General features: G+C 47.4%; 1 protein-coding gene across 3 annotated transcripts in view; it reads left to right on the forward strand.

Annotated features, from left to right (window-relative positions):
* LOC134908926 (cytochrome P450 2C5-like) overlaps window positions 1–21,462 on the forward strand; it is a 189,333-nt gene that overhangs the window by 150,360 nt on the left and 17,511 nt on the right. For all 3 annotated transcript variants that reach the window (XM_063915181.1, XM_063915180.1, XM_063915182.1), the window contains 2 exons: window positions 9,495–9,636; window positions 9,841–10,025. In XM_063915181.1, coding sequence (XP_063771251.1) covers window positions 9,495–9,636; window positions 9,841–10,025 — 327 coding nt within the window. The remainder of the gene's footprint in view (window positions 1–9,494; window positions 9,637–9,840; window positions 10,026–21,462) is intronic.

Raw genomic sequence — 21,462 nt, forward strand, 5'->3', positions numbered from 1 at the left:
AAATTCCACCTGTGGTAGTGCCACCCTTTTTGGGTCTTCCTTCCTGGCCTGCACAGTGCACACTCTGGCTCTGCACTATACACAGGGCCGGTGCAAGGTTTCTCGGCACCCTAGGCAAAACTTCTGCCTTCTACCCCTTCCCCCTACCCACCCTTCAGATGAAAGGCATGCTGCTCTCGTCCGCTCCCCCATCTCTGTTAAATATCTGCTGTTCTTTCCCCCAAAAATCTGTGTGCTCATCCCCCCAGACTGTGTGCATGCCTGCTCCTTATCTCCTCCCCCCCACCCCCTCCCCACACCGCTGCTCTCGCCCTCTTTTCTTATCAATGCAGAGAATGCACTGTGCAGCCACCTTACCTGCAGGCTGCAGTGCAGAGTTGGAACTGAGTAGTCTGTGAAATAGCCTGGAATGAAGAGCAGTGCTGCATGTCACCCCCAGCAAGGACTCCAGGAGCTGTCAAAGTTACTGCCTGTGGAGGGTGGGGGTGGAGCTGGAGGCTGCAATATGGGAGCAAAGCAGTCACGGCTACTGTAAGATACGCATTCTGGGGGATTGCAGCGGCTGTGAAAGGTAGGACTATGCTACCTTTTTTAGGCAGCTGTAGCAGGCCGCCCCCTCAGGTCCCGGCGCCCCTAGGCAGCTGCCTAAAGCTGCCTAGTGGAAGCTCCGGCCCTGACTATACAGTCAGGGATGGAGAGAGGAAGCTGAAAGCTGCCGGCGCTGCTGCCTGTCACAGTGTGACAGGTGCAGCAGTCGGCAGCAGCAGGCAGTGGCAGATCTAGACTTTACTTTTAGGGGCGCCGGTTTAAGAATCTTGACTCTTCCCCTCTACTCATAGCTCTCCTCCCAATTAGTTCTGCCTTCCCGTTTTCAACAAATATATATAAAAAAAAAAAAAGTATTAAAAAAAAAAAAATCTATATTTTTCAATGTTATTACCAGATGTGCAGCACTGGCACAATCCCTCTGGGTACCTTAGGAGTCACTGCTACTCCTTGGCCCCTCAGACTGACAGTGTGGTGTTAATGTGACATCATAGCCAAGGACGCACTCACAAAATGTAACACGGACATGGCAGACCAGCTGCTTGCTGCTTCTCCTTCATGATGGTGTCCGATGCTCCGATCAGAGGCAAAAAAAGACACTGGTTGAAATGATGGCACTCATGCAGTGCCCCAGGCACACTTAAACATTAAGTGCTGGATGCAGGCCAATTTGGACGTTTTTTAAAGGGGAAATCATTTACAAGGCAAAACCATGCCTTTGTAAATGACTGCCCCTTCAATAAAAATCTAAGTTCGTCTGGCATCACGCACGACTGGCAAACTTTGACTCAATTACATTGCGCCCCATATATCACAGTAGTGTCAAAAACCTCTAGGCCATGTACATACACACACTTTAGCCGGACACACATGGGTTAAGTTTTTTATGGGAAGTGATTTTGATTTGGTTTCTGAGTAAATTAGGGGGTGTTTCTTTTACTTTTATTATTATTATTATTATCCTTTATTTATATGGCGCCACAAGGGTTCCGCAGCGCCCAATTACAGAGTACATGAATAATCAAACAGGAAAACAGCAACTTACAGTTGATGACAGTATAGGACAAGTACAGGGTAAATACACATAGTTACATCAGCAGATGACACTGGAATAAGTATCAGGTGGCCGAAGACTGCTGGAGTTGATGCAGTTGAAGATTATTAAAGTAAGAATGGATAAGCACATGAGGGAAATATATATATGTACTATAATTAAAATAAACTTTTATTGCTCTTACAAGTGCCACCAGGAAGACAGCAGGCTGCAGAGGACGCTAGACAGCCATTAATAATACTCATGCAGCTGGAAAAAAAAAAACATTTTTTTTTTTTTTTTTTTAGTGGAGGGGGGTTTCTGGGTGCTCGGAAACCCCCCCTGGGTGCGCCACTGCACATGGGTTAAGTTTTTTATGGGAAGTGATTTTGATTTGGTTTCTGAGTGAATTAGGGGGTGTTTCTTTGTACTTTTATCATTTTCTTTAAGCTGTGGCTCTCTCTTTTCATATGGATGTTGGACAGAGGACTGTCTTATTAGAGAGCATATCAGTGTTGTTATCTGTCATGTTCTTTCTGTATTTTACTTGCTGGGGGGCTGCACACCTGGCTGATAAGGGCCAGAAGATTTTTTTCCCCGTCATTACAAATATATATATATATATATATATATATATATATATATACGGATGCTAGAACTGGCACTCCCCCTTGGTAAGTTATGCTCCGGTGCCCTCTGAAAACATGGATGTACAGTCAGAAGAAAGCAGGCAGCGGCACTCAGGAGACTTGTTCAAAATAGGTAAGGTTCAGAAATTTTAATCCATTCTAAAATCACCTGATTTTAGAATGGATTAAAATTTCTGCACCTTACCTATTTTGAACAAGTCTCCCGAGTGCCGCTGCCTGCTTTCTTCTGACTGTATATAGATATATATATATATTAGTGATGTGCACCGGAAATTTTTCGGGTTTTGCGTTTTGGTTTTGGAATCGGTTCCGCGGCCGTGTTTTGGATTCGGACGCGTTTTGGCAAAACCTCCCTTAAAAGTTTTTGTCGGATTCGGGTGTGTTTTGGATTCGGGTGTTTTTTTTATAAAAAACCCCCCTCAAAAACAGCTTAAATCATAGAATTTGGGGGTAATTTTGATCCCATAGTGTTATTAACCTCAATAACCATCATTTCCACTCATTTCCAGTATATTCTGAACACCTCACAATATTATTTTTAGTCCTAAAATTTGCACTGAGGTCGCTGGATGACTAAGCAAAGTGACCCTAGTGGCCGGCACAAACACCTGGCCCATCTAGGAGTGGCACTGCAGTGTCAGACAGGATGGCACTTAAAAATATTTGGCCCCAAACAGCACATGATGCAAAGAAAAGAGAAAAAGAGGTGCACTGTGGTCGCTGGATGGCTAAGCTAAGCGACACAACCACCTCAATATCACAGGAATTATTCGTTCTAATCAATGGTATTATTGGTCCAAATCACTGGAAGAAAAAGACAAAATCACAGGAATTATTTGTTCTAATCAATGGTATTATTGGTCCAAATCACTGGAAGAAAATGACAAAATCACAGAAATTATTCGTTCTAATCAATGGTATTATTGGTCCAAATCACTGGAAGAAAATGACAAAATCACTGGAATTATTTGTCAAGATCACTGTAATTAATAATTATAAATCACTGATATTAATTGGTAAATCTCGCTATCACCTGCCTAGTGAAGTGGAATCTAGATGGGATTTTGTACCGGGGACACAATAACTTCATCAATTGTCTAAATCCCAATGCACTAATGGCGGAAAATGGTCCCGGCGCCCCTAGGCAGCTGCCTAAAGCTGCCTAGTGGAAGCTCCGGCCCTGACTATACAGTCAGGGATGGAGAGAGGAAGCTGAAAGCTGCCGGCGCTGCTGCCTGTCACAGTGTGACAGGTGCAGCAGTCGGCAGCAGCAGGCAGTGGCAGACCTAGAATTTACTTTTAGGGGCGCCGGTTTAAGAATCTTGACTCTTCCCCTCTACTCATAGCTCTCCTCCCAATTAGTTCTGCCTTCCCGTTTTCAACAAATATATATATTAAAAAAAAAGTATTAAAAAAAAAAATCTATATTTTTCAATGTTATTACCAGATGTGCAGCACTGGCACAATCCCTCTGGGTACCTTAGGAGTCACTGCTACTCCTTGGCCCCTCAGACTGACAGTGTGGTGTTAATGTGACATCATAGCCAAGGACGCACTCACAAAATGTAACACGGACATGGCAGACCAGCTGCTGGCTGCTTCTCCTTCATGATGGTGTCCGATGCTCCGATCAGAGGCAAAAAAAGACACTGGTTGAAATGATGGCACTCATGCAGTGCCCCAGGCACCCCTAAACATTAAGTGCTGGATGCCGGCCAATTTGGACGTTTTTTAAAGGGGAAATCATTTACAAGGCAAAACCATGCCTTTGTAAATGACTGCCCCTTCAAAAAAAGTCTAAGTTCGTCTGGCATCACGCACGACTGGCAAACTTTGACTCAATTACATTGCGCCCCATATATCACAGTAGTGTCATAAACCTCTAGGCCATGTATATACACACACTTTAGCCGGACACACATGGGTTAAGTTTTTTATGGGAAGTGATTTTGATTTGGTTTCTGAGTGAATTAGGGGGTGTTTCTTTGTACTTTTATCATTTTCTTTAAGCTGGGGCTCTCTCTTTTCATATGGATGTTGGACAGAGGACTGTCTTATTAGTGAGCATATCAGTGTTGTTATCTGTCATGTTCTTTCTGTATTTTACTTGCTGGGGAGCTGCACACCTGGCTGATAAGGGCCAGAAGATTTTTTTCCCCGTCATTACAAATATATATATATATATATATATATATATATATATATATATATATATACGGATGCTAGAACCGGCACTCCCCCTTGGTAAGTTATGCTCCGGTGCCTTCTGAAAACATGGATGTACAGTCAGAAGAAAGCAGGCAGCGGCACTCAGGAGACTTGTTCAAAATAGGTAAGGTTCAGAAATTTTAATCCATTCTAAAATCAGGTGATTTTAGAATGGATTAAAATTTCTGCACCTTACCTATTTTGAACAAGTCTCCCGAGTGCCGCTGCCTGCTTTCTTCTGACTGTATATATATATATATATATATATTAGTGATGTGCACCGGAAATTTTTCGGGTTTTGCGTTTTGGTTTTGGAATCGGTTCCGCGGCCGTGTTTTGGATTCGGACGCGTTTTGGCAAAACCTGCATTAAAAATTTTTGTCGGATTCGGGTGTGTTTTTGGATTCGGGTGTTTTTTTTTATAAAAAAAAACCCTCAAAAACAGCTTAAATCATAGAATTTGGGGGTAATTTTGATCCCATAGTGTTATTAACCTCAATAACCACAATTTCCACTCATTTCCAGTCTATTCTGAATACCTCACACCTCACAATATTATTTTTAGTCCTAAAATTTGCACTGAGGTCGCTGGATGACTAAGCAAAGTGACCCAAGTGGCCGGCACAAACACCTGGCCCATCTAGGAGTGGCACTGCAGTGTCAGACAGGATGGCACTTAAAAAAATTTGGCCCCAAACAGCACATGATGCAAAGAAAAGAGAAAAAGAGGTGCACTGTGGTCGCAGGATGGCTAAGCTAAGCAACACAAACACCTCAGTATCACAAGAATTATTCGTTCTAATCAATGGTATTATTGGTCCAAATCACTGGAAGAAAATGACAAAATCACTGGAATTATTTGGCAAGATCACTGTAATTAATAATTATAAATCACTGATATTAATTGGTAAATCTCGCTATCACCTGCCTAGTGTAGTGGAATCTAGATGGGATTTTGTATCGGGGACACAATAACTTCATCAATTGTCTAAATCCCAATGCACTAATGGCGGGAAATGGTCCCGGCGCCCCTAGGCAGCTTCCTAAAGCTGCCTAGTGGAAGCTCCGGCCCTGACTATACAGTCAGGGATGGAGAGAGGAAGCTGAAAGCTGCCGGCGCTGCTGCCTGTCACAGTGTGACAGGTGCAGCAGTCGGCAGCAGCAGGCAGTGGCAGATCTAGAATTTACTTTTAGGGGCGCCGGTTTAAGAATCTTGACTCTTCCCCTCTACTCATAGCTCTCCTCCCAATTAGTTCTGCCTTCCCGTTTTCAACAAATATATATATATAAAAAAAAAAAAGTATAAAAAAAAAAAATCTATATTTTTCAATGTTATTACCAGATGTGCAGCACTGGCACAATCCCTCTGGGTACCTTAGGAGTCACTGCTACTCCTTGGCCCCTCAGACTGACAGTGTGGTGTTAATGTGACAGCATAGCCAAGGACGCACTCACAAAATGTAACACGGACATGGCAGACCAGCTGCTGGCTGCTTCTCCTTCATGATGGTGTCCGATGCTCCGATCAGAGGCAAAAAAAGTCACTGGTTGAAATGATGGCACTCATGCAGTGCCCCAGGCACCCCTAAACATTAAGTGCTGGATGCCGGCCAATTTGGACGTTTTTTAAAGGGGAAATCATTTACAAGGCAAAACCATGCCTTTGTAAATGACTGCCCCTTCAATAAAAATCTAAGTTCGTCTGGCATCACGCATGACTGGCAAACTTTGACTCAATTACATTGCGCCCCATATATCACAGTAGTGTCAAAAACCTCTAGGCCATGTACATACACACACTTTAGCCGGACACACATGGGTTAAGTTTTTTATGGGAAGTGATTTTGATTTGGTTTCTGAGTAAATTAGGGGGTGTTTCTTTTACTTTTATCATTTTCTTTAAGCTGGGGCTCTCTCTTTTCATATGGATGTTGGACAGAGGACTGTCTTATTAGTGAGCATATCAGTGTTGTTATCTGTCATGTTTTTTCTGTATTTTACTTTATTATTCTCCTTTCCTCTACTGCCATCTCTCTTCTGCACTTTGCCTACCCTGTCCTGTTTCTTTCTCTATCCCCTTTATTTTCTTTCTTTAATCAATGGAAAGACCCCATATGGTTGCCTTATCCACATGTTACCTGTCAGGTGGTGGGGTGTCCTCCAATGATCAGACTGCAGGGATTTCTGGTCAGGCTGGGGCTGTCATCCGCAGTGCCGTAACTAGGCATTTTAGTGCTGTGTGTAAGAAACGACATTGGCGGCCCCCCCCCATGCAAGATAGGGGCAGTGCGCGCCGTCGGCGCGCAAAAAATATATAGGGGCATGGCCACAAAATAATAGCAATTCATACTACGGTGCACAGTAGTCTCCATTATTTAAATTATGCTGCACAGTAGCGCCACTACACCAGGTAGAGCCCCTTTTATACATTACAGCAGACAGCGTCCCCCTTTTTACACATTACAGCAGACAGTCCCCCTTTTTACATATTACGGCAGCCAGTCCCCCTTTTTACACATTACAGAAGACAGTCTACACATTGCGGCAGACAGTCCCCCTTTTTACACATTGCGGAAGCCAGTCCCCCTTTTTACACATTGCGGCAGCCAGGCCCCCTTTTTACACATTGCGGCAGCCAGTCCCGCTTTTTACACATTGCAGCAGCCAGGCCCCCTTTTTACACATTGCGGCAGCCAGTCCCGCTTTTTACACATTGCGGCAGCCAGTCCCCCTTTTTACACATCGCGGCAGCCAGGACCCCTTTTTACACATTGCGGCAGCCAGTCCCCCTTTTTACACATTGCGGCAGCCAGGACCCCTTTTTACACATTGCGGCAGCCAGTCCCCCTTTTTACACATTGTGGCAGCCAGTATCCCTTTTTACACATTGCGACAGCCAGGACCCCTTTTTACACATTGCGGCAGCCAGGACCCCTTTTTACACATTGCGGCAGCCAGTCCCCCTTTTTACACATTGCAGCAGCCAGGCCCCCTTTTTACACATTGCAGCAGTCAGGACCCCTTTTTACACATTGCGGCAGCCAGGACCCCTTTTTACACATTACGGCAGCCAGGCCCCCTTTTTACACATTGCGGCAGCCAGGACCCCTTTTTACACATTATGGCAGACGGTGTCCCCCAGAGAGAGAGAGAGAGAGAGAGAGAGAGAGAGAGAGAGAGAGAGGGATATACTTACCTTCTTCCCGCTGACAGGCTCCTCGTGCTGGCATCTCCCTCTGTGCAGTGTGCAGGCATCGGACAAGGAGGAGGAGGGAGGGGGACTGGAGCCGCAGCAGCGCTATGTCATTGGTAGTAAGCGCTGCTGCAGCATCCCCTTCTCCTTCCGTATTGGTTGCCTGGCGCTGCTGTGGATGCTGGGATGGAGGAACCGCATCCCAGCATCCACAGCAGTGCCGGGCAGCCTATACGGAAGGAGAGGGGGATGCTGCAGCGGCGCTTACTACCAATGAAATAGCGCTGCTGCGGCTCCAGTCCCCCTCCCTCCTCCTCCTTCTCAGCTGCCTCCGGCGCTTCTCTCTCCTCCAGCGCGGCTGCGGCGCACGGCGCGGACTTCAGAGGCGGCATGTAATGAGTCATTTTGACTCATTACATGCCGCTGGCCGTGCGCCCTCAGGGAAACTGCGCTGTGTGCCAAGCCCACTTGGCACACACGTAGTTACGGCCCTGGTCATCCGTCGCAGGTGCTCGTCGGAGCAGGCTGTCTTGTGTTCCCTTGGCCGTTACACGTTTTCTGGGGCCTCTGCTCAGGTCGCGGGGGTTTCAGGGCCTTTTCTCCATGCTGTGGGCGGCCATGTGCGTCGCTGGGATCGGCCTGTCATCAGGGGCCTGTCTGGTTTCCCTGTCAGGCGTCCGGTCCTGGCCGCTGGAGCAGGCAGGGTCACGAGCAGTTGCTAGGCACCAGCAACGGAAGCAGCCACACATCTTAGGATATCCTGGAGCAGCCATGCATCTGAGATCACATGGCTTTGGGTCCCGGACAAGTGCCGGTGGGTCGGGCAGCCCCATTAGTGAGGCGGTCAGGCGGATAAGGTGGAAGTAGCGCCGGGGAGCAGCAACATTGGAGTGCTGTACAACATTGCTAGGTCGCATAGGCAGGCTAGGCACCATTATGTGAGGAGAGGAGACACTGCCAGCAGGGGACAGGCGGCGCATCAGCAGGGATGCAGGACAGCTAGAGCGCCTCTCCTTCCTGGCGCCTACCTGCACTGCATCCCTTTGCTGAGCGGGTAGCGCCGGGCCTGATAGAAGTGACACAGAGCAGCAAGATACAGCAATGGCCTACTGTACTGTACTACTATATACTGGTGGTCAACACAATGCAGCACTGTACTACTATATACAGGTCACAACAATGCAGCAGATATTGAGCACTGATCAGGAGAATAGAACTGAGTCTGACACGGAGCTGCAAGATACAGCAATGGCCTACTGTACTGTACTACTATATACTGGTGGTCACCACAGTGCAGCACACTGAGCACAGATATTGAGCTTTTCAGGCAGAGAACGTAGCCACGTCCTCACCGCTCAATCAACAATGCACGAGTGAAAATGGCGGCGATGCGCGGCTCTTTATATGGAACCTGAATCTCGCGAGAATCTGACAGCGGGATGATGACGTTTTCCCCCGTTCGGGTTTTGCGTGTTAGGCAGGAAGAACCGAGGCTGCCTCGGACCCGTATAAACCACATGAAGTTCGGGGGGGTTCGGATCTCGACGAACCGAACCCGCTCATCTCTAATATATATATATATATATATATATATATAATTTAACAAATGATGGGGGATAAGGCGATGGGCAGCAAATTCTTTGTCCAGGAGTTGATAGTGGGGTGAGGATGGGGCTGCTTTGGTTGTCTCGAGGCATCCGGACTGGCACCCGAAATGAAGGGGGCCATGACATGATGAAGGAGGAGGGGCAGCCAATAATGTGCCTATTGGAGGCCTGACCCCTAATTTCGGCCCTGGGCTCAGGGTCACATCATCCACAAATACTATGTTACTTCTTTAGTAATGCAAATCTATGCATTTTAGGAAAAACCAAGTCCTGAATTATATTTCACCAATGAAAATCTAATAGAGCTTGTGACCGACCTCTTTGTTGCTGGCGTGGAGACGACCTCTACCACTCTGAGATGGAGTCTACTGTTGATGATGAAATACCCTCAAATACAAAGTAAGAGAATGTTTTGCAATTCCAATTTATTGTAATACATATTACTTATATTTTGTAAAGAAAAAGCTATATGCAGCATACATCAGCAACTGTAGGTGATACATTTTGCCAAAAATTCAACATCAGATGTAATAATCTGAAAGTACAGAGGACTCCACATTTGTTTTTATGTTTAATGTGCTTCAAATGTTATTTTGGAAATAGGAAAAGTCCAAAATGAGATTGATAAAGTAATTGGGTCATCAGAGCCTCAGGCCGCTCACCGTAAGGATATGCCCTATACGGACGCTGTTATTCATGAGATCCAAAGATTTGGAAATATAGCTCCAGCAAATGTCCCGCATGCTACTACTCAGGACGTCACATTCAGAGGGTATTTTATTCCAAAGGTAAGACGCAAATCTTGTTTTCCATCATTGTACTCATAGACTATTGCTCAAGTGGCACCAAATAGTCCCACTCAGCACACCAGGTCTCGGCCGGTTTAGCCGCACCACTTGTCTTTCTCACCCAAAATGTGCGTCTGATTCGCAGAAATGAAACAACTGGGAGTGACAGAATTATATTGCTAGATTATGCCGATATGCGAGTTTGCGCAATTTAGGGCAATATTCAATTAGTGTCTAAATTTTCGACACGGCGGAAAGACTACACTTTCCGCCGATAATTGCCACTTTTCGACACTTCAATATTCAATTGAAGTTCCAGATTTCCACTCTGTCGAATACTCCGAAACGTCGAAAATACATGGATGAGCGGAATCTCAGCTCATCCATGTGTTTTCAACCCCCGCTGCATCAAAAACGATCCCATTTCGACCATTCGCCCATAAGAGAGGATGAAAATGAAAGGTCAGAATCAACGGGGAAATGTGCGGAAATGGCCCGCAATAGAAAAGTGAAGTGTCGGATCCTGAGTGTCGGAGAGGATCCGACACTAACTGAATTTACCCCAGTCTCAATCTACTGTATATATGAAGTGCTGTGATGAAGTAGCCATGGGTTTTTTTAATGCCAAGTCCTGTTGTGTTTCATCTGTGGCTTTGCATGTTTTTAAAATGAATTCCTGTTCGGTTAAAGCCACACCCCAGCATCTGTAGCTTAAGCTTCACATACTTTTGCCACTCACAGATATGTGATATTGGGTCATTTTATACAATATAAAAACAGAGCGTGTCTACTTTTTTTGCATAATTTCTTTGATCTGGTTTTCTATCTACTTTTCTCTTACGTCCTAGAGGATGCTGGGGTCCACATTAGTACCATGGGGTATAGATGGGTACACTAGAAGCCACTGGCACTTTAAGATTTTGAGAGTGTGGGCTGGCTCCTCCCTCTATGGCCCTCCTACCAGACTCAGTTAAGAAAATGTGCCAGGAGGAGCCGGTCACAGCTAGGGGAGCTCCATAGGAGTTCTTTTCATTTTAATATTTTAAATAGAGTTTAGGCACAGGGAGGCTACTGGCAACAGCCTCCCTGCTTCGAGGGACAAGGGGATGGAGTAGTGTCCGCCTTGTGGGGTCTGAGCCACTATCTCCGCTGACAGGACACTGAGCTCCTGAGGGGATCGAACGTTCTCCACAACAGGGGATCGCTCACAGCAGCAGCATGCCGTCACCCCCTTACAGAGCCAGAAGATCAGTGGCGAGTTAGTCACCGGCTTCCCTGGCAAGCGGGGAGCCGGTGTGAAGATGGCGACAACAGGGTATGAAGCGCAGTACTAACTGCGCTCTGGGGCTCAGTAGTACATAGTGCGGCGCTGTGAGGGGCGCCCTGAGCCAGCGCCTACACTCTACACTGACCAACAAGCCTGTCAGGGTCCCAGGATCGCTGACAGAAGTTTTTCTCAGGCCAGTATAATCTTCAGAAGAGCGGGAAGCAGCGCCATGAAAGGGGGCAGAACTTCTCCTCAGAGCAGACCCTGCAGCGTTAAGCGCCATTTCCCTGCCTGCAGAAGCGCTGTCAGTGAGAGCAGTCCCTCCATATCAACTCCAGCTATCTTATAACAGTACCAGGGGGTTGTAGAAGGGGGGGGGGGGGAGGCTGTATATCTGTACTGTGCAACCTATTAAGGTACACAGTAAGCGCTGGGTAGGGCAGTGGCGCACCCAGGGGGGGTTCCGAGCACCCAGAAACCCCCCTCCACTAAAAAAAAAAAAAATTGTATTTTTTTTTTTTTTTTTAGCTGCATGAGTATTATTAATGGCTGTCTAGCATCCTCTGCAGCCTGCTGTCTTCCTGGAGGCACATGTAAGTGCAGTAAAAGTTTACTATATTTTAATTATAGTACATATATATCCATGTGCATACATATATACACATGTATATTCATGCATACATATAAACACACACACATATGATATATACATGTGTATATATACGTGTACTGTATGTGTATATATATATATATATATATGTATGCATGTTTAATATGCTATGTATATGTGTTTATTTATGTGTGTGTGTGTGTATATTTAGATAGATAGATAGATAGATAGATAGATAGATAGATAGATAGATAGATAGATAGATAGATAGGTAGATACCCTTGTAGTAGCCGGCACTCTGAAGGCCTCCGTGGGCTTTCTGGCTCAGGTGCCATCCTATGAGGTTTCCACCTCCATCACTATCCCATGTAAAGAAGGCGGCACTCAGAGACTTGAAGGTGCAAAAGAATATTTAGTAAACAAGCTGCAGAGTTACATCAATGTTTCGGGGCGCACAGCCCCTTCATGATCCTGATGAAGGGGCTGCGCGCCCCGAAACGTTGATGTAACTCTGCAGCTTGTTTACTAAATATTCTTTTGCACCTTCAAGTCTCTGAGTGCCGCCTTCTTTACATGGTATATATATATAAATATATATATACATATATATATATACACACACACACACACACACACACACACACAGACACACTAGTTTTACGGACCCAGCATATACTGGGTCACCCCAGTCCCCACCCCCGTGATTGGCTCGACCCAGTTCTGGAAACCCCCCCATGCAAATCCTGCGTTTGCCACTGCAGGGGTCTCTCTATCTTGAAGCGCTGTGTGTGGGTTGGCTCCAATCTCTGTGTCTCTCTTGGCATTCTTAGGGGGGAAACTCTGTCTGCCCTTCCCTGTGTGTGTGTGGAGTGTTTGTGGTCTCCATTAAGCTATGTCCAGGGATTCTGTGTCTTATGCTGCAGAGGATAATTCCTCTCAGGATGATTCCATTCCATGTAATCAGGATTGCACTGTGTTAGCGCAGGTCCCAGCAAGGGAGCCTGAGTGGTTAGCCTCTCTTAAAAAAATGATTTCTCAAATTTCTACTAGAGTTGCACAAAATGAGTCTACAACTCAGGTTTTACAGAACTCTATAGCAGTTTGGTGTGGTTCTGTTACCTCTGGGCCCCCTAACGTGCGCTCCCAAAAATGTGCGCTTGCCCAGATTATGCAAGATGACACGGATACCGATTCTGACATGGCAGACAGGGATGTTCTGCGGGGGCGGCATCTCTTGCAAAAGGGGTGCAGTTGATGATAGAGGCCATTAGAGATGTGCTGAATATTGCTGATACAACACCTGAGCAGGATGAGGAGGCTTACTTCACTGACAATAAGAAAGCCTCGCCAACCTTCCCTGAGTCTAAGGAATTAAATGATATTTTGGAGAAAGCCTGGGAAAACCTAGAGAAAACATTTCAGATCCCTAGAAAGGTTCTGGTTGCTTTCCCCTTCCCTGAGGAGGATAGGAAAAATGGGAAAACCCACCCATAGTTGACGCGTCTGTATCCAGACTCTCAAAATAGGTTGTTTTACCTGTCCCAGGATCTACCACGTTAAAAGAACCGGCTGATCGCAAAATTGACACTACACTCAAATCCATATACACAGCTTCAGGGGCGATACTACATCCTACTATTGCCTGTGCATGGATTTCCAAAGCTAAAGTAAAGTGGTCAGGCACGTTACTTGAGGATTAGGATACAATGGATAAAAGTGACATTGAATTGTTTTTACATAACATTCAGGATTCTGCAGGATTTACGGTGGAATCCATGAAAGACCTGGGTTCGATGGCTACAGGGATATCTTCCATGTCTGTCTCAGCTCGTCGAGGACTTTAGCTGCGCCAGTGGTCTGCCGACGCAGAATCCAGGAGAGGTGTGGAGACCCTACCCTACACAAGTCAGGCTCTCTTTGGGGAAGCGTTGGCTGCGTGGATTTCCACGGCTACAGCGGGTAAGTCTCCTTTTCTTCCCTCAGCTGTACCTGCTATAAAGAAACCTTTCTCTTCAGCTGCATCACAGTCCTTTCGGGCTGCTAAAAAAAGAAAGGCCAAGCCGTCTAACACCTTCTTTAGGGGAGGTCGGCCAAAATCCAAGAAACCTGCTGCTGCGGGTTCCCAGGAACAGAAGCCTGCTTCAGGTACGCCAAAGTCCTCAGCATGACGGTGGACCGCGTGGCCTGGAGGTAGGGCCGGTGGGGGCGAGTCTCAGGCATTTCAGCCACGTCTGGGTGTCGTCCGGCCTGGATCCCTGGGTGCAAGATATTGTGTCCCTGGGGTATTGGCTGGAGTTTCAAGATCTCCTGCCTCACCGATTCTTCAAATCAGGCTTGCCAGCTTTGCTGGCAGACAGGGCTATCCTACAGGAAGCCATCCAAAAGTTGGTGGAGTCTCAGGTCACTGTACCAGTTCCACACCATTGGCAAAACAAAGGTTACTATTTGAACCTTTTGTGGTACCAAAACCGGATGGTTCGGTCAGGCCCATTTTGAACTTAAAATTGCTAAACCCCTTTCTGAGGGAGTTCAAGTTCAAAATGGAGGGCGGTGGTATCAGGTCTGGAGGAGGGGGAATTCCTGGAATCCCTGGGTATCAAGGATGTGTACCTCCACATTCCGATTTGGCTGCCGCATCAGGATTTTCTCAGATTCGCACTGTTAGACAGTAATTTTTAGTTCAAGGCCCTGCCATTTGTCCTCTCCACAGCACCAAGGGTGTTCACCAAGGTGATGGCGGAGATGATGGTTCTCCTCCGCAGACAGGGGGTGAACATAATTACTTATCTGGACGATCTGCTGATAAAGGCATCGTCCAATTAGAAGTTGTTACAGTCCATTGTTCTCACGACGCATCTACTCAGGGTACACGCAGGCCCGGCACACATCTTGACAAAGGGGTTGAAGTCCCCGAAATGTCGATGGACACTATGTTGATGTTTTAATACAAATTACGTCTTCACAAGACCCTGAGTGCAGCGGATTTTTTTCGTTTATATATATATATATATATATATATATATATATATACTGTACAGAAGCAAGATACTGGCATTACTTTACTTAATTCCAGTATAAATGTTATGAATGCCCACAGGTAAGAAATCACAAATTCACTCATGACGGCACTCCCAATAAAGAGACAGTAATGCACTGTTATAAAGCAACGTTTCAGCGCTTTATTGCGCTTTTGTCAAGCATAAAGTAGCAAACACACTTGCCAAATTTATACAAACATCTCGCCCATCACCATGCTGACGCTAGTACTCACTTCCGGTCAAACAACCCGGACTGTGGGAAATTACGTCATATAACCATATATTAAAGTGCAATGTGCAAACACAAAAAAATTAACAAAGTAAAACATTAAAATCATGTAACAATTTATATATTTAGTAACTTTGTTATGTAACCAAATGAGGATTAGTATCGCTGCTGCATGATTTTAATGTTTTATTTTGTTACATTTTTTGCTACTTTATGCTTGACAAAAGCACAATAAAGCGCTGAAACGCTGCATTATGTATAAGGAATACTACTGTGTAGCGTAACTTGTATAAGGGGCACTACTGTGGTACTCTGGCCGTTGTGTGTTATTATTGGTACTACTGTGTAATGTAACTTGTATAAGGATCACTACTGTGTGGCAAAATGTTTGTAAGGGACACTATTTGAACTGGAAGTACTATTGTGTGGCAAGGCTCCTTCCTTGTGAGACAACACCTCTTTTTTGTGGCGGCATTGTCCCTTTTTCAGTTATGGGAGGGCGCAAAATTATAGTTTGCAGGGTGGCGCTGAACACCCTAGCACCAGCCCAGGGTACGCGGTTGGATCCTGAATCTTCCAAAATCACATTTGGAGCCGACCAGGAGGTTGTCCTTTCTAGGAATGATCCTCGACACCGAAGTGCAGAGGGTGTTTCTTCCGGAAGAGAAAGCGTTGGTGATACAAACTATGGTCCGGGATGTCCTGAAGCCAGCCCGAGTATCGGTTCATCAGTGCATTCGCCTTCTGGGGAAGCTGATGGCCTCTTTCGAGGCTCTGCAGTATGGGAGGTTTCATGATCGGCCCTTCCAACTGGATCTCCTTGACAGGTGGTCGGGATCTCATCTACACATGCATCAGAGAATACGTCTGTCACCAAAGGCCAGGATTTCACTCCTCTGGTGGCTACATTTACCTCACCTTCTGGAGGGCCGCAGGTTCGGGATTCAAGACTGGATCCTCCTAACCATGGATGCAAGTCTCCAGGGCTGGGGCGCAGTCACTCAGGGGGAGACCTTACAAGGAAGGTGGTCAAGTCTGGAAGCAGGCCTGCCAATAAACATTCTGGAACTAAGAGCCGTCTACAGTGGTCTTCTCCAAGCGACCCATCTTCTGCGAGATCGGTCTATTCAAGTGCAGTCGGACAATGTAACGACAGTTGCTTACATAAACAGACAGGGCGGAATGAAGAGCAGAGCTGCAATGTCAGAGGTAACAAGAATCATCCTCTGGGCAGAAAAACACGCATTGGCGCTGTCAGCAATCTTCATTCTGGGAGTAGACAGCTGGGAAGCGGACTTCCTTAGCAGACATGATCTCCATCCAGGGGAGTTGGGTCTCCATCCAGAGGTGTTCATGGAGGTAACAGACCCTTGGGGAGTACCTCAAATAGACAATGATGGCCTCTCGTCTCAACAAGAAGCTTCGGCGGTATTGTTCCAGGTCGAGGGACCTGCAAGCCATGGCGGTGGATGCCCTAGTGACTCTATAGGTGTTCCTGTCGGTGAACGTGTTTCCTCCACTTCCACTCATTCCAAGAGTTCTAAAGCTCATAAGGAGAACAAGAGTTCAAGCGATCCTCATTGCTCCGGACTGGCCAAGAAGGGCTTGGTACGCGGATCTTCTGGGTCTACTGCTAGAAGAGCCAAGGCCTCTTCCTCTTCGGGAGGACCAGCTGCAGCAGAGGCCGTTCGCCTATCAAGACTTACCGCGGCTAAGTTAGACGGCATGGAGGTTGAACGCCAGATATTAGCTCAGAAGGGCATTTGAAACAAGGTTATTCCTACCCTGATACAGTCTAGGAAAGGAGTAACATCTAAGCATTACCATCGTATTTGGAAAAAATATGTATCTTGGTGTGAGTCCAAGAAGTTTCCTACGGTGGAGTTTCATCTGGGCTGTTTTCTCCTCTTCCTGCAAGCAGGTGTGGATATGGGCCTGAGGTTGGGATCCGTAAAGGTCCAGATTTCTGCCCTATCCATTTTCTTCCAGAAACAGTTGGCTTCCATCCCGGAGGTTCAGACTTTTCTGAAAGGGGTTCTGCACATCCAGCCTCCCTTTGTGCCGCCTACAGCGCCCTGGGATCTTAATGTGGTGTTACTGTTCCTCCAATCGGATTGGTTCGGACCTCTAACGGAGGTTGAGGTCAAATTTCACACGTGGAAGGCTGTCACTTTGTTGGCCAGAGTTGGGGGCTTTGTCTTGTAAGAGTCCCTACTTGATCTTCCATAAAGATAGAGCTGAGCTCTGGACATGTCAGCAGTTCCTTCCAAAGGTTGTGTCAGCATTTCATATCAACCAACCTATTGTGGTGCCAGTGGCTACTGACTCCTCAATTTAATCAAAGTCCTTGGATGTTGTAAGGGCTCTGAAAATCTATGTGAAGAGGACTGCTCGTCACAGAAAACCAGACGTTCTGTTTGTCCTGTATGATCCCAAGAAACTTGGGAGTCCTGCTTCTAAGCAGACGATCTCTCGCTGGATCAGGTTCACTAGCATGCTTATTCTACGGCAGGATTGCCGTGTCCTACATCTGTTAAGGCCCACTCTACTCGTAAGGTGGGTTCTTCCTGGGCGGCTTCCCGGGGTGTCTTGGCTTTACAGCTTTGCCGAATGGCTACTTGGTCTGGGTTGAACACGTTTACAAAGTTTTACAAGTTCGATACTTTGGCCTCTGAGGACCTGAAGTTTGGTCAATCAGTTCTGCAGGAGCCTCCGCGCTCTCCCTCCCGTTCTGGGAGCTTTGGTACATCCCCATGGTACTAATGTGGACCCCAGCATCCTCTATGACGTAAGAGAAAATAGGATTTTAATTACCTACCGGTAAATCCTTTTCTCGTAGTCTGTAGAGGATGCTGGGTGCACGCCCAGCACTTCGTGATCCTGCAGTGGTTACTTAGTTCAGTACTGCTTAGTTCTTGGTTAAGTACTGTTTTTTTACTTGTTTAAGTAATCTCGTTCAGTCGTTGCTGATTTTTCAAGCTGGTTAGCTTGATTTGCCTTGTATGTGTGAGCTGATGTGAATCTCGCCACTATCTGTGTAAACTCCTTCTCTCGAAGTTATCTGTCTCCTCGGGCACAGTTTCTAGACTGAGTCTGGTAGGAGGGGCATAGAGGGAGGAGCCAGCCCACACTCTTAAACTCTTAAAGTGCCAGTGGATCCTAGTGGACCCGTCTATACCCCATAATACTAATGTGGACCCCAGCATCCTCTACGGACTACGAGAAAAGGATTTACCGGTAGGTAATTAAAATCCTATTTTAGGGCTTGTGTGAAAATCTGAGGTAATTTTAGGGCAAATTTCAGCAGAAATATAGAACATTCTGAATGGTTCACAAACTTTCAAGCACCACTGTAGTTCCATATTGACTGTGGCCAAACATAAATACATGTTCCCATCCAGCACAAACTAGAGTAAACTTAAATACTAAGGGATATAATTAATAAATGTCAGTTTTTCATTACTATACCCAAACATATCTTATTCAGGCGCTAATATCAGGGCTGCAAAGAGAATTTCTGGGCCCCCGGTACAACAACTTCCTGGGCCCCCCTGCCCCCACTGGAGGGGGTGTGACCACAGCATGCTGAGGGCATGGCTACTCCTCTTTGAGGGCGTGTCTAGCACATGAGAAGCAGCCACTCACAGGAGCAAGGTATGCCTCCCAGCCAGGGTAGTAGAGAGCCTGGCTGGGCCCAAATACTTTTCAGGGGGCATAGCCTAATCAAAGGAGGCATGGACCTGGGCCCCCACTGGTCCAGTTTATCAGACCTTGGCCCAGGTAATTTGTACCCTCCCCCCCCCCCTCTCTCGACACCATTGGCTAATATATATAGATATATGAAATTGTGTGGATAGGAAACCTTTCCAGAATGTAACGAGCAGCAATTAAGTCCAGTTGTGTCTGTGTATACACAACTATGGTTGGTGACAGCTAGCTGCTCACCAAACACAATACAACTCTTTACAAAATACTTTTAACTTTTTGCGCTATAAATTTCTCAGGTGCATAAATGACTGAACACACACATTTGATTAATATTATATACCTTTATTTCATAGCTCAAAATCAATTGACAAACATTTAATATCAAATGAGTAGAGATGAGCGGGTTCGGTTTTACTCGGATTTACTTGGTTCTCAAAACAGCATTTTATTGGCTCACGGATGTCACGTGTTTTGGATAGCCAATAAGAAAAATCCGGATAAAACCGAACTGGCGTTAATTCTGGCGTTACATTCGAACCCGCTCATCTCTACAAATGAGAGTTAGCATACGGCATCCAATGTTATATATTAAAAATCGTCACGTGACTAGATGCTTAATATTTATATTCCTTTATATCAAAGCTCAAAATGAATTGACACCTTTGCCGAAAGCTGGAAAATCCTTCATTGAGGTAGCACAGCTTCACTACCTTCCACATTTTGGATTTTGGGTCGTTGTAAGCAGAGAGTGCACTGATACATAAGAACAGGGCAGAGGAGCTCAGTGGAGACATTATTAAATCAGTGCCACAAGCTACGTTTATGACACTGTTCTAATAAGGAGAACTAAATGACTGGCATGGGAATGGAGAGAGTTAAACCTCCTGTGATGGGTGTGGACCAAATTGTTATGAAAAGTTACAGCCAATGGTAGATAGGGGAGGGATCAGCATATATAGGGATGTATAGGTCATCTAGGAGTCTCTTTCAGTTTGCCTTCTAGCTGGTGAGTGTTATCAAATTTTTTGGTGCTTTCATTAGTAGGTTAAGCAGTTTAGGTGACAGTGTTAGGTAGCTTAGTTACTTTCCCTCCTGCTTCCCCTCACCTTCCGGTACACTTCTGTGAGTGGTTGCTGACTAAATGGCCGCCTCTCGCCCCCTCCGTTCAGTCGGCGCTCCATCTCGTTACTGCTCTGAGGGCGGGGAAGATGGAGCCTCGGCTGGGCCTGAGTTCCCAGTTGGTCGTTCCCCATCCCCTGGCGCCGGAGCGCATACCCGCGCGGTGGTAGCTAGGCGGACCCAGTCTCCCCTGCCCCAGGAGTTTGGACCGGAGTTAATCTCTGGCCGCGGGTGGCGGGCGAGACGCGGGGCACAGGGGAGGGGAGGTGAGGTGGCCGGGCCTCGGCAAACACCTCCACCTCAGGAGATGCCGGAGACGTGGACCCGCGGACGCGCACATGCCGCGCGGAGAAGCTCCCGTACCCTCTTCCCACCCGTCCCCCTTTTCAAGGCGGCAGGCGGATGCAGGCTGAGGGCAGTGGGGTGGGCGGAGTGCGGCGGAGGGTCGAGGAAGGGCTGTCGCAGGGTCTCGGCCGGCGGTGCTCCCCACCGCTGGCCGGAGAGTGTCTGGTAGCGGTGGTGCACACGCACTAGGGTCGCGCCCGGCCGCTCGCTCAGATAGTAGCGCTGACCGCGCACGTGTGCGCGCAGTGGCACCACAAGGGTGTGAGTCTCCCCTGCTGCCTCCCTTACAGCTGGAGCCCGGCGGGGAGCGGCGCTCAGCTAGCGGCGCCGACCGCGCACGTGTGCGCGCAGCAGTGCCACAAGGGTATGAGTCTCCCCTGCTGCCTCCCTTACAGCCAGAGTCTGGCGGGGAGCGGTGGGGGGGGCAAAGAGGGGCATATGCAGTTAGCGGTGGAGAGCCCCATAGGTTTGCCTTCCCTGCAGCCGGAGGGAGCTCCGGGCTGCAGGAGGAGGGCACGCGTGCCAGGAGCAGCAGCAAGGGCAGTTTATAGAGTGCGGGTAGGCACGGAGCAGATGGGGGAGAAGAAGGGCGGAGGAGCAGGTGGGTGAGGGCTAGGGGGGCCAACAGGTCACCAGGAGGGCAGGCGGATTATTTACCGGTGGGTCCCTTCTCGGCGCCCACCGGCCGACAGGCCAGGTTATGGACAATGCATCCGCGGGGGCTGCCACCGGTAGTGGCCACGAGTTTTGGGGCAGACAAGAGGCCTCCGGGAAGTTAGCATCAGCACTGTCATCGGTGGTGGCGGCATTGGGCCCATTGGTCGCAGCCTCATCTCCGGGGACAGCGAGGCGTTCAGGTGCGCACACAGAAACAGGGGCGTCCGTCACGCGGACAGGGTCGGCAGTCGAGCAGATAGCGCGCGCTTGTCATGACCTGGGGGCGGCCGAGGCGCAGTTAGGCAACCAACAGGTAGGGACAGAGCGTGGACGCGAGTCGCGGGCAGAGGTACCCCAGAATACCATGCATGCTCCAGGAGTGGTTTCCGGGTCCCGTGCTTTGTCGTCTTTTTCAGGTGTTTGTGGTGAGGTTGCGGTGGACGTGAGCGATGACGAGGATTTTG

Source organism: Pseudophryne corroboree, chromosome 4 (genome assembly GCF_028390025.1).
Source record: "Pseudophryne corroboree isolate aPseCor3 chromosome 4, aPseCor3.hap2, whole genome shotgun sequence".
NCBI classification, from domain to species: Eukaryota; Metazoa; Chordata; class Amphibia; order Anura; family Myobatrachidae; genus Pseudophryne; species Pseudophryne corroboree.